The sequence below is a fragment of the Agrilus planipennis genome, unplaced genomic scaffold (assembly GCF_000699045.2).
Source record: "Agrilus planipennis isolate EAB-ADULT unplaced genomic scaffold, Apla_2.0 scaffold100, whole genome shotgun sequence".
Taxonomy (NCBI): domain Eukaryota; kingdom Metazoa; phylum Arthropoda; class Insecta; order Coleoptera; family Buprestidae; genus Agrilus; species Agrilus planipennis.
In genome coordinates, this window is record NW_020442469.1 from 207,732 (window position 1) to 220,618 (window position 12,887).

A 12,887-nucleotide genomic window follows, 5' to 3' on the forward strand; every position below is an offset into this window, starting at 1 on the left:
TTTCCATCTAAAACATGGGAGAAAGTAAAGCTATATATATATATTGTTCCTACACTTCTTCATTAAATGTGTGTATTTATGACAATAAATATTGTAAAAAGGGCTTTACTTTTCTGACTAGAGTATTTTCTTTTTACATGATTGCCCATTATAGTTTTTACTCTATAAACTTTAATTAACGTTGCGTTGTTAATTCAAAAGTTATAATGAATAAGAATAACTTATCGTTTTTTATTAAAAATATTGCAATTTTGGAAAAATATTAATTATTACTCTTATACTGTAAAATAAGCATAACGTTTGCATTTCAAATATATAAGACGCAGTAATTTTAAAATACGTTACTGATTATTTTTGCTGCTTTGAACCTTTAAAGTAAAAGTGCAATTTAACAAGCCCTAATTTTAAAAAGGTAAAGACTATAAAAAGTTACAATTTTGTATTAGAATTATTCCCACAAATGACGCACTAAGGCGATATCAACTACCCAGTGGCGTACTTAACACCAACGAACAGTGATAGTCACAGTTAAATGGTAATATACTAGCTTGTTACGCTTCTCTTTATTTTTGATATTAGTTAGTCCCAAATACATGTTAAATGAAAAATAATTTAAATTTCAATTATATATTATAACACCATGAGTATTAATACCGTTACAAATGTACGCCATTGTGTGTTACCCGCCATTGATGTATCCCTCATGTCTTACATACAGGGTGTACAAAAATTAAATCTCATATTAACCTGTAAGTAGCAAATCAGTCCAATATAATTAATAAATAATAATTTTGAGTTTGTAATGAATCAGTCATTCAAAAGAGAGGTATAAGAGTAATGCAAATTATATATCTGTAATATTGTTATTTTATAACAAAACGTATTGAAGGTGTTATGGTGTTTTAAGAACCTTCATAAAGCAAGAAAGGAAGTTTTTGCAGGAGATACTTATGCACTTGAATTATGTAGAAATAAAATAAACGAAGAATTTAAAAAACATAAAACATTAAACGATGAAACAGTTATAAATGAGGTATCCATAATAGCTTTATTTATTGGACATTGTTATAGAATTCTATAAATAATTTTTATTCTAGTTATTGAAGCAAAGTAAGAATATTGCACACGAACTGAGAACTACTGTTATACAAGCTAGAGAAGTTGAACCTGGAAAGTACCGTACGTATCAATAACATAAAATATTTGATGTCATAAAATCAAGAAATGTTATTTCTTTTATAGGAGTGCAAATTAGACCCGATACAACAAAACTAGACAATGTTCCATTTAAAGATAGCTCTTGTTCTGATGTAAAGTAATTCTAGACAATGTCCATTTAAAGATAGTCTTTGTTCTGATGTAAAGTAATTCTATTTAGTCTTTTTAGTTTAATTATGTTATAATTAGAATAACATGTTATTATCTGCATAGGTAGTAATGTAAAGCACATTTTACAATTTCTGTAATTTATACCCTCAAAAATTACAAATACAAATTATGCTATTAAATGCTACATTTAATTATTAATTATTTTACCTCTTATTTCCTTTTCTTTATCAAAAACTACACTTCAATTACTTTTGACACAGCAACAACAATTTTTACTTGTCTTTACTAGATGATATTTTGACTGCAAAAGAACAATTAATTGTCGAATGCATAACGGAATAATAAATACTGACGTCTTACAGTTAGCAACAATGAAAACCATTGATTGTTTTGAATTTGTAAAAATTATTTGAAAAACTATTAGAACTTTTTTGTATCAAATTAACAGAACTAATTTGAATCCCTATAATGAGAATTTATATTTACGGCTATTCAAATTTAATTTAATGACTTAAGTTCTAAACATTTTAAGAAATTTAAAGCTGAAAGTATAACAATGTGGGTTGTATAAACGAGTCACTTCCGGTTATACGAAATGTTATACTTTCTATATAAAATTTATTTAAGTATGAGTAATAAATATTTTTCCGAACTTTATGCTTCAGTTCAACAGTTTTTGATTTACTCTAAAATGTATTGGGAGTCTATATAATATAACGTTTCAAATTACAAAATATTATTCGGTAAAATAAAAATTTACTGAAATTAAAACTGTTACTAACGAGTTTAGGGCCCTTCTTAATTGGTACATCTGCGTAATTGTTATGAACGCGTTTACACTTAGTAGATTGTAATTTTTGGGTGTAATAACGACAGAATAACGTGCCCAAATTAGACCAGTCAAAACCAATGACATAGACTGCTTAATACTTATTTCATCAGCAGGGCGACTAAGGATATCTTTAAAACCAGCAAAAACCAACCCCTTTAAAATTTAAAAACGCTGATAAATTATTGCATCTGTTGAATATTTAGGAAACATTTACCCATTTAAATGTCGGTGCCCAAAAGAAAATAGTCTTTGGACCTATAAGTAAGGAATTGTTTTGATCTTTACATATTCGATAAACTTTTACCTTTACCTGCTGGATGATTCCAAAAGGGTTGTAATGCTTTAGGAATAACATTATTTAAATCACTTATTTTTTTATTGCCGAAAGGCATCTTTAAAAAATTTTTCAAAATAAAGGAAACATCAAACAATATTTTTTGTAACTGATTCTTTTTCTTACCTTTCAAACATATAAATGTCACAAGTTGGAATGGCACCGTAACTGCAGGGGTTGTTCATCATGGCATTGTAGACATTACTGCAACTTGAAAATAGTACTTCATTGGGTTATAGAGCCACGAAATTTGACATTTGTATTTTGTGGTTATAAATGTGTAATCTGGCATGTTTAAAAGTTTGCTGCTAGTTTAACAAAAATTTAAAATGCAACACGATGATGTAAGTATATTACACAAACAATGCCTAAAATGCTATTCATTTTAATTCCAGGTGGTTTGGAGCATCATAAATAAAAACTTTTGTTCCTATAAAGTTAAGTAAGTATGATATCGGTTATTGTGGAGCAATATTTAAATACAAACAATACTTTTCAGTACAAAAACTCAACGGTTTTGCAGAAATGAATATAATTTAACAGGTTTATGTGGAAGACAAGCCTGTCCTTTAGCAAATAGTAGGTATGCAACTGTTCGAGAAGAGAATGGAATAATTTATTTATACATGAAGACAGCTGAGAGGTAATTTACATTTAAATGTTAATATGTAGTTGTATTAATTATACGCGATTTTAAGAGCTGCCTTTCCATCTAAAACATGGGAGAAAGTAAAGCTTTCAAGGAATTTTGAGAAAGCTATTTATCAGATTAATGAAAATTTATTATATTGGCCGGGGTTTATCAAATCCAAATGTAAACAGAGATTCGTCAAAATTACACAATATCTAATTCGCATGAGAAAACTGAAATTACGGCGACAGTAAGTATTAATTTATTGCATTAAAAGTTTACTACTGTTGTTTATCAACTTTATAGAAAATTGTTAGTGCCCATACAACGTAAAATTGAAAGAAGAGAAAGACGTCGTGAAGAGAAAGCATTGGTTGCTGCAAGAATAGAAAAAGAAGTTGAAAAGACACTTTTAGAACGTTTGAAACAGGGAGTTGTAAGTCATACATTTACCTAATTCTGTCTTTATAGAGTATGTAGTAGAGTTGAGTTGTATTGAACTATTTATTCAAAAAAAATTGTGAAAGGATTACTGACAAAATGTTGTAAAATTAGATTAAAACTAAAACATTATTTGATGAGGGCTCAATATTCATTCTTAGTGACTGTGGTTCAGGATTGTGTCCCCTCCTTCCATGGATCAATCCTGAACCATGGACATGAAACCCTCTTTAAAGTAAACTTTATTGTTTAAGTGGTATTGAAGAGGGTGTGATTTCAGTTTTATTTTTTTAAAATACATTTAAGTATCAAGATTTCTACAATATTCCACAAATAGCCTTCGAAAGTGCATTAAATGAAGAAGAAGTTGAAAATGAAAGTGAAGAAGAAATTGAGAAAGAAGTAGAAACTGAAAGAGAAGATGGACCAGAATTTATTATGGCCAGTTCAGATGAGGAAGACGATTTGGAGGCAGAATTAATGGTAAAATAGTCAAAATGGTTGTTAGTACTTACATGATCTTTTATCACATTTTTTTACAGGCTGATGATAGTGATAGTGGACAATTGGAAACAGTGGACAAGGATAGTGATTTTGAATCTTCTGGTGATTCAGATATTGAGGTGTGATTCTAAAAAAGAAATTATTTTTATAAAAACAGTTTACTTGCATACATACTTTTTAAAATGTGGAATCTTTTTTAAGGATATTGCAGTGAAAAAGATAACAAAAAGAGGAGACAAAAAATACAAAAAGGATTCTCAGCCAGGACCATCAGGAAGAAAATTAAGACGGCCAAGGGTAGAGATGGAATATGAAATGGAAATGGAAACACCTTCTACTTCAAAATTACGGTTGAGATGATAAAATATTAGTAAATAAATGTTAACGTACAGTTTCTTTGTTCTTTTATTCCAAAAGCAATTTGTCTGGTGATTTATTTTCAAAACGAAGGCATTTAACAAAACATCAAATTAACATGAAAAATGATACGAAATTAAAAAGCTCATTTTACTTTTTTAGACCAACATTTACACAATTTAAAGGCTAGAAAAAAAATAAAATTTTCTGGTTTACTACCAGCTTAAAAGAACTTAAAAATTAAAACTTTATTTTCTTAATACGATGTAAAAATATAAATTAAAGATGGAAATTCATCAATCTTACTTCAACGAAACCGGAATTATTGCTCAATAGTGACCTATCTTTTAAATTGTCCCGGCGCCTTCACCAAGTTTTCAAATGTTTATTAATAATAAGAAAAAACTAAGTATGTATTTATAATTAATAACTAATGTAGCAGCTACAAATAAAAATGTGGAAGGGTTTCCAATACAATATTCCACAAATAGCCTTTGCAAGTGCATGAAAAATTAAAAGTCTAAAAGGAGCTGTAGTAAGTTTCAAAGTTTTGTGGATGCAAAGTAAAAAAAAACCGATTTTGTTTTATTGTCAGAGTACTCTTTTAAGCTTGTTAATAAATTAAGCATAATTTATTACTAACACATACCATAAATATGAAACTTGAGTGAGTTTGGACGTCAGTACTAGGCAAATTTAAAAAAAAATGCGTTTTTTCATCAACCAAAAGTTTAAACCATTTTATTTACAGTTATCAGAAAAATAAATTGTTTCATAATTACTTATTGTCTACAGCAGATTGAGCAGCTGCTTTTGATCTGAGTTCTTGTTGATACCTATAAAGAATAAGTTTGTTAGGCACCTTTTTTCACTGAAATGTCTACATAATTTATTTATTAAGTTCATATTCATCAAATAACTCACCTAACGGCTCTAATTACTTGGTATAATTGGGTACCAGCTACAAACACGTTGACACTAAAGAGACTCCAATTTTTTGGTATTATTACAAGAGAATAACGTGACCAAATTAGCCCAGTTGCAAGTAGAGCAGATGATTGACTGATGCTCAACTTATCAGCAGGTCTTCTGAGATCATTTAGACCAGCAATAACTAGTCCCTATAATTTGAGCAGGACTTCTTAATCATTACACATTTTAGAAAAAATAAATAACATCTTACCCACTTGAATACTGGGGCCCAAAAGAAAATTGTTTTAGGACCTATTTTAAAGAATAAATACATAAATTTTTAATTAATTAAAATAAAAAACAAGCAGTATTTTACCTGCAGGATGATTCCAAAAGGGTTGAATAGATTTTGGCACCACTTTATCTAGAGCTGCCATCGACTTTTGGTATATAATAGACATTTTGTACTTTTTCAACTTGTGCAATAATTGAGATTGAAGATAAATGAGCGATATTAAACAAAATGAGTATTTTAAAACGCAATTCTTACAATTTATTATGTAACACTAGTAAAATTATGCTTTAGATAATATTGTCAATTTAAAAAAATAAAAATTAAAACACTAAAATAACAGAATGTTTACTTTTAAACCCTCTACTTGTACTGATTAAATGTGTCGCATCTTTACAAACAACTACCTACGCAACAGGGAGAATAAATTAAAATTAAACAGATTCATGTCCATGTTTATCAAAAATTTAGATAACTTATAGGTTAACTATTGCCATAGATAATATAACTGTACACAGCATCCCTTTAATGTACAGTTACTCTCAAATACAATGCCACAACTTCAATTGTGACCAACAGAAACTGAATAGTATGAAGCTAAGAGAAGGGGAAGGACTCACCCCCGGAACAACATAACCGTATAGATTTCTTTCACATCTTCTCTATACAAAACGACTAAACTTTGGTAGTTAGATTTTTAAACACCTATGAGCTACAACACCAGGAATTTTGGTAAATACAAATTTTAAAATTTGAATCTAAGAGAGGCCGAAGGACTTTTCCCTAGAACAAGTTAACTGTATGAATGTCTTTTATATCCTCTCTGGCTAAAACTATTAATGTTTGGTAGTTAGGTTTTCAAAAACTTAGGAGCTACGGAGCCAATAATTTTGATAACACAAGTTGAAAATTTTCAAGCTAATAGAAGGGGAAGAAATCACCCTCCGGTCAATTAAGTAAACTGAAACTAAAAAGTTTGGTAGTTAAGTTTTTTAAACTCTTTTAGTTACAGCGCCAGTAATTTTGAAAATTTTCAAGCTGAGAGGAGGGAAAGGAGTAACTTCCGGAACAACATAAATGCGTAGATTTCATTTATACTCTCTCCAAGCAACACTATTAAAGTTTAGTAATTATATTTTCAAAACCCTATGAGCTACAACTCTAGCAATGCTTGTTAACAGAAGTTGCAAAATGCAAACATACACGTTCAAAGACATAATACATAGAGTTAGGTACATTTAAAAACGATATCAAATAAATTAACCCGTAATTATATATCAAAGCAGAATTTTCTTGAAATTGCTACAACTTGTTGAATGCGCCTTGTAGTCCAGTCCAAACTTCTGTTGCGACCTATGTATGAGAGTGTGTCATGGCCCCATCTGATGCCAATATCGCAAAGCTTAGCTGCGACGCTCTACGCTGAAAGGTTGAACATCACCTCATATTCACTTAACATTCTGTCCAAAAGATTTACAGTTTTGCTAGTAGTCGCAAGATGCCGCAGCGATCTTCTCTCATACATAGGTTACAACGGAAGTTTTAGCACAACTATAAGGTACATGCAATAAGTTTCTACGATTAAAACGCAAAAAGCAGTAATTTTCATAAAACTTATTTACCATAAAAAATAAAGTTTGCGGTAAATAAAACTCTATGAGCTACAACACCAACAACTTTGGCTAACAGAAATTGGAAACTTTCAAGCTAAAATAAGCGATAGAATGACCCCGGACAACTTAATTGAACAGATTTCTTTCATATGTTGTATAGATAAAACCATCAAAGTTTGGTAGTTATATTTTCAAAACAGTATGAGCTACAACACCAGCAATTTTGGCAAACACAAATTTTAAAATTTGAATCTAAGAAATAGAATCTAAGGAAGGACTTTTCTCCTGACCAAATTCACTGTATAGATGTCTTACATATCCTCTCCAGGCAAAACTACTTAAGTTAGGTAGTTAGGTTTTAAAAACACTAGGAGTAACAACGCCAATAATTTTGATAACACAAGTTGAAAATTTTCAAGCTAAGAGAAGGGGAAGGAATCACCCCCGGAAGAACATAACTGTATAGATTTCTTTCGTATCATCTCTAGACAAAACGACTAAAGTTTGGTAGTTAGATTTTCAAACCTGTATGAGTTATAACACCAGCAATTTTGGCTAACACAAATTGAAAATTTTCAAGTAAGAGAAGGAGTGGTATGACCCCCGGATAACATAACCGAATAGATTTCTTTCATATTCTCTCTAGACTGAACTATTAAAGTTTTGTAGTTAAATTTTCAAAACTGTATGAGTTATAACACCCGTAAGTTTGGCAAACACAGATTTTAAAATTTGAATCTAAGAGAGGGAGAAGGACTTTTCCCCAGTATAAATTAACTGTATATATGTCTTTTTTATCCTCTCTGGGCAAAACAATTAATGTTTGGTAGTTAGGTTTTCAGAAACCTACGAGCTACGGCGCCAATAATTTTGATAACACAAGTTGAAAATTTTCAAGCAAAGAGAAGAGGAAGGAATCACCCTCAAGACAATATAAATTTACAGATTTCTTGCATATCCTCTCTAGACTAAACTATTAAAGTTTGGTTGTTAAGCTTTCTAAACTCTTTCAGTTACAGCGCCAATAATTTTGGTAAACACATTTTGAAAAATTTCAACCTGAGAGGAGGGAAAGGAGGAACACAAATGTATAATTTTTTTTCATAGTCCCTCCAAACAACACTTTTAAAGTTTGATAGTTGTATCTTCAAAACCCTATGAACTACAACTCTAGCAATGTTTGTTAACAGAAGTTGAAAAATGCAAACATAATCGTTCAAACACTCAATACATAGAATTAGGGACATTTAAAAACTATATCAAATAATTACCCCGGAATCATATATCAAAGTAAAATTTTCTTGAAACTGCTACAACTTGTTGAATGCGCCTTGTAGTCCAGTCTAAACTTTTGTTGCGACCTATGTATGAGACTGTCTCATGGCGCCATCTGATGGCGATACCGAAAGGCATAGCTGCGACGCTCTACAGTGAAAGGTTCAACATCAGCTCATATTCACTTAATATTCTGTCCAAAAGATTTACAGTTTTGCTAGTAGTCGCAAGATGCCGCAGTGATCTTCCTTCATACATAGGTTACAACGGAAGTTTTAGCACAATTATAAGGTACATGCAATAAGTTTCTGCAATTAAAACGCAAAAAGCAGTAATTTTCATTAAAACTTGTTTGCCATAAAAATTAAAAAATGCGGTAAATAAAACTCTATGAGCTGCAACACCAACAACTTTGGCTAACACAAATTGGAAACTTTCAAGCTAAAAGAAGCGATGGAATGACCCCGGACAACATAATTGAATAGATTTCTTTCATATTCTCTCTAGACTGAACTATTAAAGTTTTGTAGTTAAATTTTCAAAACTGTATGAGCTACAACACCAGTAATTTTAGCAAATTCAAATTTTAAAATTTGAATCTAAGAGAGGGGGGAAGGACCTATCCCTAGACCAGATTCACTGTATAGATGTCTTACATATCCTCTTTAGGCAAAACGTCTTAAGTTGGGTAGTTAGGTTTTAAAAACACTAGGAGCTATAACGCCAATAATTTTGATAACACAAGTTGAAAATTTTCAAGCAAAGAGAAGCCGAAGGAATCACCCTCAGGACAATATAAATGGGTCGATTACTTGCATATCCTCTCTAGACAAAACTATTAAAGTGTGGTTGGTAAGTTTTTTAAACTCTTTTACTTACAGCCCCAGTAATTTTGGCAAACACATTTTGAAAATTTTCAACCTGAGAGGAGGGAAAGGAGTCACTCCAGGAAGAACGTAAATGTATAAATTTCTTTCATATTCTCTCCAAACAACACTATTAAAGTTTGGTAGTTATATCTTCAAAACCCTATGAGTTACAACTCTAGCAATGTTTGTTAACAGAAGTTGAAAAATGCAAACTTAATCGTTCAAACACTCAACACATATAGTGAGGAACATTTAAAAACGATATCAAATAAGTTAACTTGGAATTATATATCAAAGCAAAATTTTCTTGAAACTACTACAACTTTTCGTATAGGCCTTATAGCCCAGTCTAAACTTCTATTGCGACCTATGTAGGAGAGTGTCTTACGGCGCCTTCTGATGGCAATATCGAAAAGCATTGCTGCGACGCTCTACGATGAAAGGTTAAACATCACCTCATATTCACTTAACATTCTGTCCAAAAGATTTACAGTTTTGTTAGTAGTCGTGAGATGCCGCAGCGATCTTTCTTCATACATAGGTTACAATGGAAGTTTTAGCACAACTATAAGGTACATACAATAAGTTTCTGCAATTAAAACGCAAAAAGCAGTAATTTTCATTAAAACTTATTTACCATAAAAATTAAAGTATGCGGTAAATAGATTCTTATTTTTGGCTGATATGCATTTACATCTAAAACAATGTGGACCCATAATCCAGGGCTTAATCGACTGGTAAGACGTTACACGTCAAAAAGGAAAGTAACTTCATCTATACCTAGTTTATCGAATTGGGGAGCCTAGTTTGGCTTTTTTCCTCTTACCTAAAAGATAAGCAAACTTTTCAAGCTATCTTTCAAGAGGATTCAAGACTCTAAGAACTAAAACACCAGCAACCTTGGAAAACAGAAATTAAAAAGATTTAAGCTGAGGAAAGGGGAAGGAATAACCCCCGGAACAGTATAACTGTATACATTTCTTTTATATCCTCTCTAGACAAAACGACTAAAGTTTCGTAGTTAGATTTTCAAAACTATATGAGCTACAACACCAGCAATTTTGGCTAACACAAATTGAAAATTTTAAAGCTAAAGGAAGGGATGGGCAACATAACCGAATGGATTTCTTTCATATTCTCTCTAGACTAAACTATTAAAGTTTGGTACTTAAATTTTTAAAGCTGTATGAGCTGCAACACCAGCAATTTCGGCAAATTCACAGTTCAAAATTTGAATCTAAGAGAGGGGAAGGATTTTTACCCAGAACAACGTAACTGTATAGATGTCTTTATATCCTCTCTGGGTAAAACTATTAATGTTTGGTAGTTAGGTTTTCAAAAACCTAGGTGCTACGACGCCAATAATTTTGATAACACAAATTGAAAACTTTCAAGCCAACAGAAGGAAAGGAATCACTCTCGGAACAATATAACTGCATATATTCCCTTCATATTCTCTATTGAGAAAACTATTACTATTTGGTAGTTAAGTTTTTAAAACTCTTTTAGCTACAGCGCCAGTAATTTTGGCAAACACATATTGAAAATTTTGAAGCTGAGAGGAGGTAAAGGAATCACCCCTAGAACAACATTAATGTATAGATTTCTTTCATATTCTCTTCAGACTATTAAAATTTGGTAGTTATATTTTTAAAAACCTATGAGCTACAACAGTGGCAATGTTTGTTAACAGAAGTTGAAAAATGCAAATAAAATCGTTCCAAAACTAAATACATAGAGTTAGGTACATTTAAAAACGATATGAAATAAATTAACCCGGAATTATATTTCAAAGTAGAATTTTCATGAAACTGCTACAACTTTTCGTAAGGACCTTGTAGTGCAGTCGAAACTTCTGTTGCGACCTATGTATGAGACTGTCTTATGGCGTCATCTGATGGTAATATCAAAAGGCATACCTGCGACGCTCCATGGTAAAAGGCTAAACATCACCTGATATTCACTTAACATTCTGTCCAATATATTTGCAGTTTCGCTAGCGGTCGCAAGATGTCGCAGCGATCTTCCTTCATACATAGGTTACAACGGAAGTTTTAGCACAACTATAAGGCACATACAATAAGTTTCTACAATTAAAACGCAAAAAGCAGTAATTTTGATTAAAACTTACTTACCGTAAAAATTAAAACATGCGGTAGATATGCACTTACATCTAAAGAAAGTGGATGCATAATCCAGCGCTTAATCGACTGGTAATACGTTACACATCAAAAAGAAAGTAACTTTATCTATACCTAGTTTAATGCTAAATTGCATTTACATTTAAAAAAATTGAACGCATAATTTAGCGTTTAATCGAGTGGTAAGGCGTTACACATCAAAAGGGAAAGTAATTTCATCCATAACTAATTTATCGAATTGGGGAGCCTAGTTTGGCTTTTTTTATCCTATCTAAAAGATAAGCAAACTTTTCAAGCTATCTTTCTAGAGGATTATTTTAGTTTAGGGATTGTTTTCCAATGAAACCCTTAAAAAAGTAGGAACATACTTTGCACAGTTGACAGAATAATATCTCCAGACAACATTAATAAAATGTGGGAGTTAAATTTTCAAAATATCATGACTTACACCGATAATTTTGACCAATACAAACTTAAAAGTCATAAGATCAGAAATGGAGGTAATAATCACCCCCGGAACGACATTACTTTGTTGTCCAGACAAAATAATTACAATTTGTCACATAAATTTTATAGATTTTGTTTTTATGTCCTGTAGGGAAAATTATTAAAATTTGCCTTATGAGCTACAACTCCCGCAATTGTTACTAATGGATATTGAAAAGTTTCAAGTTCGGAAATAGGGGTATGAATTACTCCCGCAACACCATGACTATACAGGTTCTGTTCTTATTCTCTCTAAACCAAATTATTAAAATTGGTCTGAGCACATTTTGGTCGGTGCTAATACGACTAACTTCCCATTAGATAATACAGTTATTGTAAAGTACATTCGTTTCTAAAGTTTGAAAAAAACGCGGCACAATAATAAATAACAAACAATGTTTGAGAGTTCGTCATTTTATAAACCCATAAGAAACAGTATTTCGTCTGAGAAAACCGAATTGATAGAGTACTTGCATCAGTCAATTGGTAAATACTATTTTTTATTGTTTATCGATTGTTTATAACAATTCATTTTGTTATAAACAAATTTTTATTATAATATGTTATTATAATATGTTATTCCCTGTCTTGAATAATGATATTTCGTTATTATTGATTCCGTAACTTCATTGTTGTGATTAGATTAGAACGTATTTTAATTAAATTGTTTGTAATTAATTCGTTTTTTTTTTTATAAAAAAAAAACGGCTTGACCGATTTCGTTCAAATTTCTTTCAGATCTTCATTATGATAATATCTTTCGAAAAAATTTTGGTTGAGGGCGATATCTCAATCCGTTCTTGAGATATCGAAAACGAAAAAAATGCTGACATACGAACGTACGTACATACGTACGTACGTACGTACGTAC

At 31.1% G+C, this 12,887-nt stretch overlaps 4 protein-coding genes across 6 annotated transcripts in view; 3 read left to right on the top strand and 1 right to left on the bottom strand.

The window, feature by feature from the left end:
• Positions 1–117, top strand: part of LOC108736178 (lambda-crystallin-like) — an 11,994-nt gene extending 11,877 nt beyond the window's left edge. For 2 of the 3 annotated variants that reach the window (XM_025981406.1, XM_025981404.1), the window contains one exon: positions 32–117. The gene's annotated coding sequence lies outside the window, so the exon portion shown is untranslated. The remainder of the gene's footprint in view (positions 1–31) is intronic. The other variant, XM_025981405.1, reaches the window with a different exon arrangement.
• A 580-nt stretch (positions 118–697) lies between these two features.
• On the top strand, positions 698–1,508 carry LOC108736182 (complex III assembly factor LYRM7). Its single transcript, XM_018468511.2, has 4 exons — positions 698–826; positions 890–1,033; positions 1,098–1,179; positions 1,243–1,508. The coding sequence occupies exons 1-4, from the start codon at positions 803–805 to the stop codon at positions 1,317–1,319; spliced, it is 327 nt and encodes a 108-aa protein (XP_018324013.1). The 5' UTR covers positions 698–802; the 3' UTR covers positions 1,320–1,508.
• A 1,227-nt stretch (positions 1,509–2,735) lies between these two features.
• Positions 2,736–4,467, top strand: LOC108736179 (protein MAK16 homolog). The gene is made up of 8 exons (XM_018468506.2): positions 2,736–2,839; positions 2,891–2,937; positions 2,995–3,138; positions 3,194–3,376; positions 3,433–3,562; positions 3,874–4,050; positions 4,110–4,190; positions 4,273–4,467. Exons 1-8 carry the CDS (start codon positions 2,825–2,827, stop codon positions 4,429–4,431), a joined length of 936 nt encoding a protein of 311 aa, XP_018324008.1. The 5' UTR covers positions 2,736–2,824; the 3' UTR covers positions 4,432–4,467.
• Positions 4,468–5,139: 672 nt separating this feature from the next.
• LOC108736181 (mitochondrial pyruvate carrier 2-like) lies at positions 5,140–6,131 on the bottom strand. The gene is made up of 4 exons (XM_018468510.2): positions 5,717–6,131; positions 5,612–5,652; positions 5,353–5,549; positions 5,140–5,264 (listed from the first exon to the last, which is right to left on the bottom strand). The coding sequence occupies exons 1-4, from the start codon at positions 5,799–5,801 to the stop codon at positions 5,207–5,209; spliced, it is 381 nt and encodes a 126-aa protein (XP_018324012.1). The 5' UTR covers positions 5,802–6,131; the 3' UTR covers positions 5,140–5,206.
• Positions 6,132–12,887: the final 6,756 nt, after the last annotated feature.

Coding starts and splice junctions, on each gene's coding strand:
- LOC108736182 (XM_018468511.2), top strand. CDS start 803: ATGAATCAGTCATTCAAAAGAGAG. Junction 827..889: donor ATCAGTCATTCAAAAGAGAG/GTATAAGAGTAA, acceptor AACGTATTGAAG/GTGTTATGGTGTTTTAAGAA. Junction 1,034..1,097: donor ATGAAACAGTTATAAATGAG/GTATCCATAATA, acceptor TTTTTATTCTAG/TTATTGAAGCAAAGTAAGAA.
- LOC108736179 (XM_018468506.2), top strand. Junction 3,563..3,873: donor AACGTTTGAAACAGGGAGTT/GTAAGTCATACA, acceptor AATACATTTAAG/TATCAAGATTTCTACAATAT. Junction 4,191..4,272: donor CTGGTGATTCAGATATTGAG/GTGTGATTCTAA, acceptor ATCTTTTTTAAG/GATATTGCAGTGAAAAAGAT.
- LOC108736181 (XM_018468510.2), bottom strand. CDS start 5,801: ATGTCTATTATATACCAAAAGTCGATGGCAGCTCTAGATAAAGTGGTG. Junction 5,653..5,716: donor CTTTTGGAATCATCCTGCAG/GTAAAATACTGC, acceptor TCTTTAAAATAG/GTCCTAAAACAATTTTCTTT. Junction 5,550..5,611: donor GGGCCCCAGTATTCAAGTGG/GTAAGATGTTAT, acceptor CTCAAATTATAG/GGACTAGTTATTGCTGGTCT.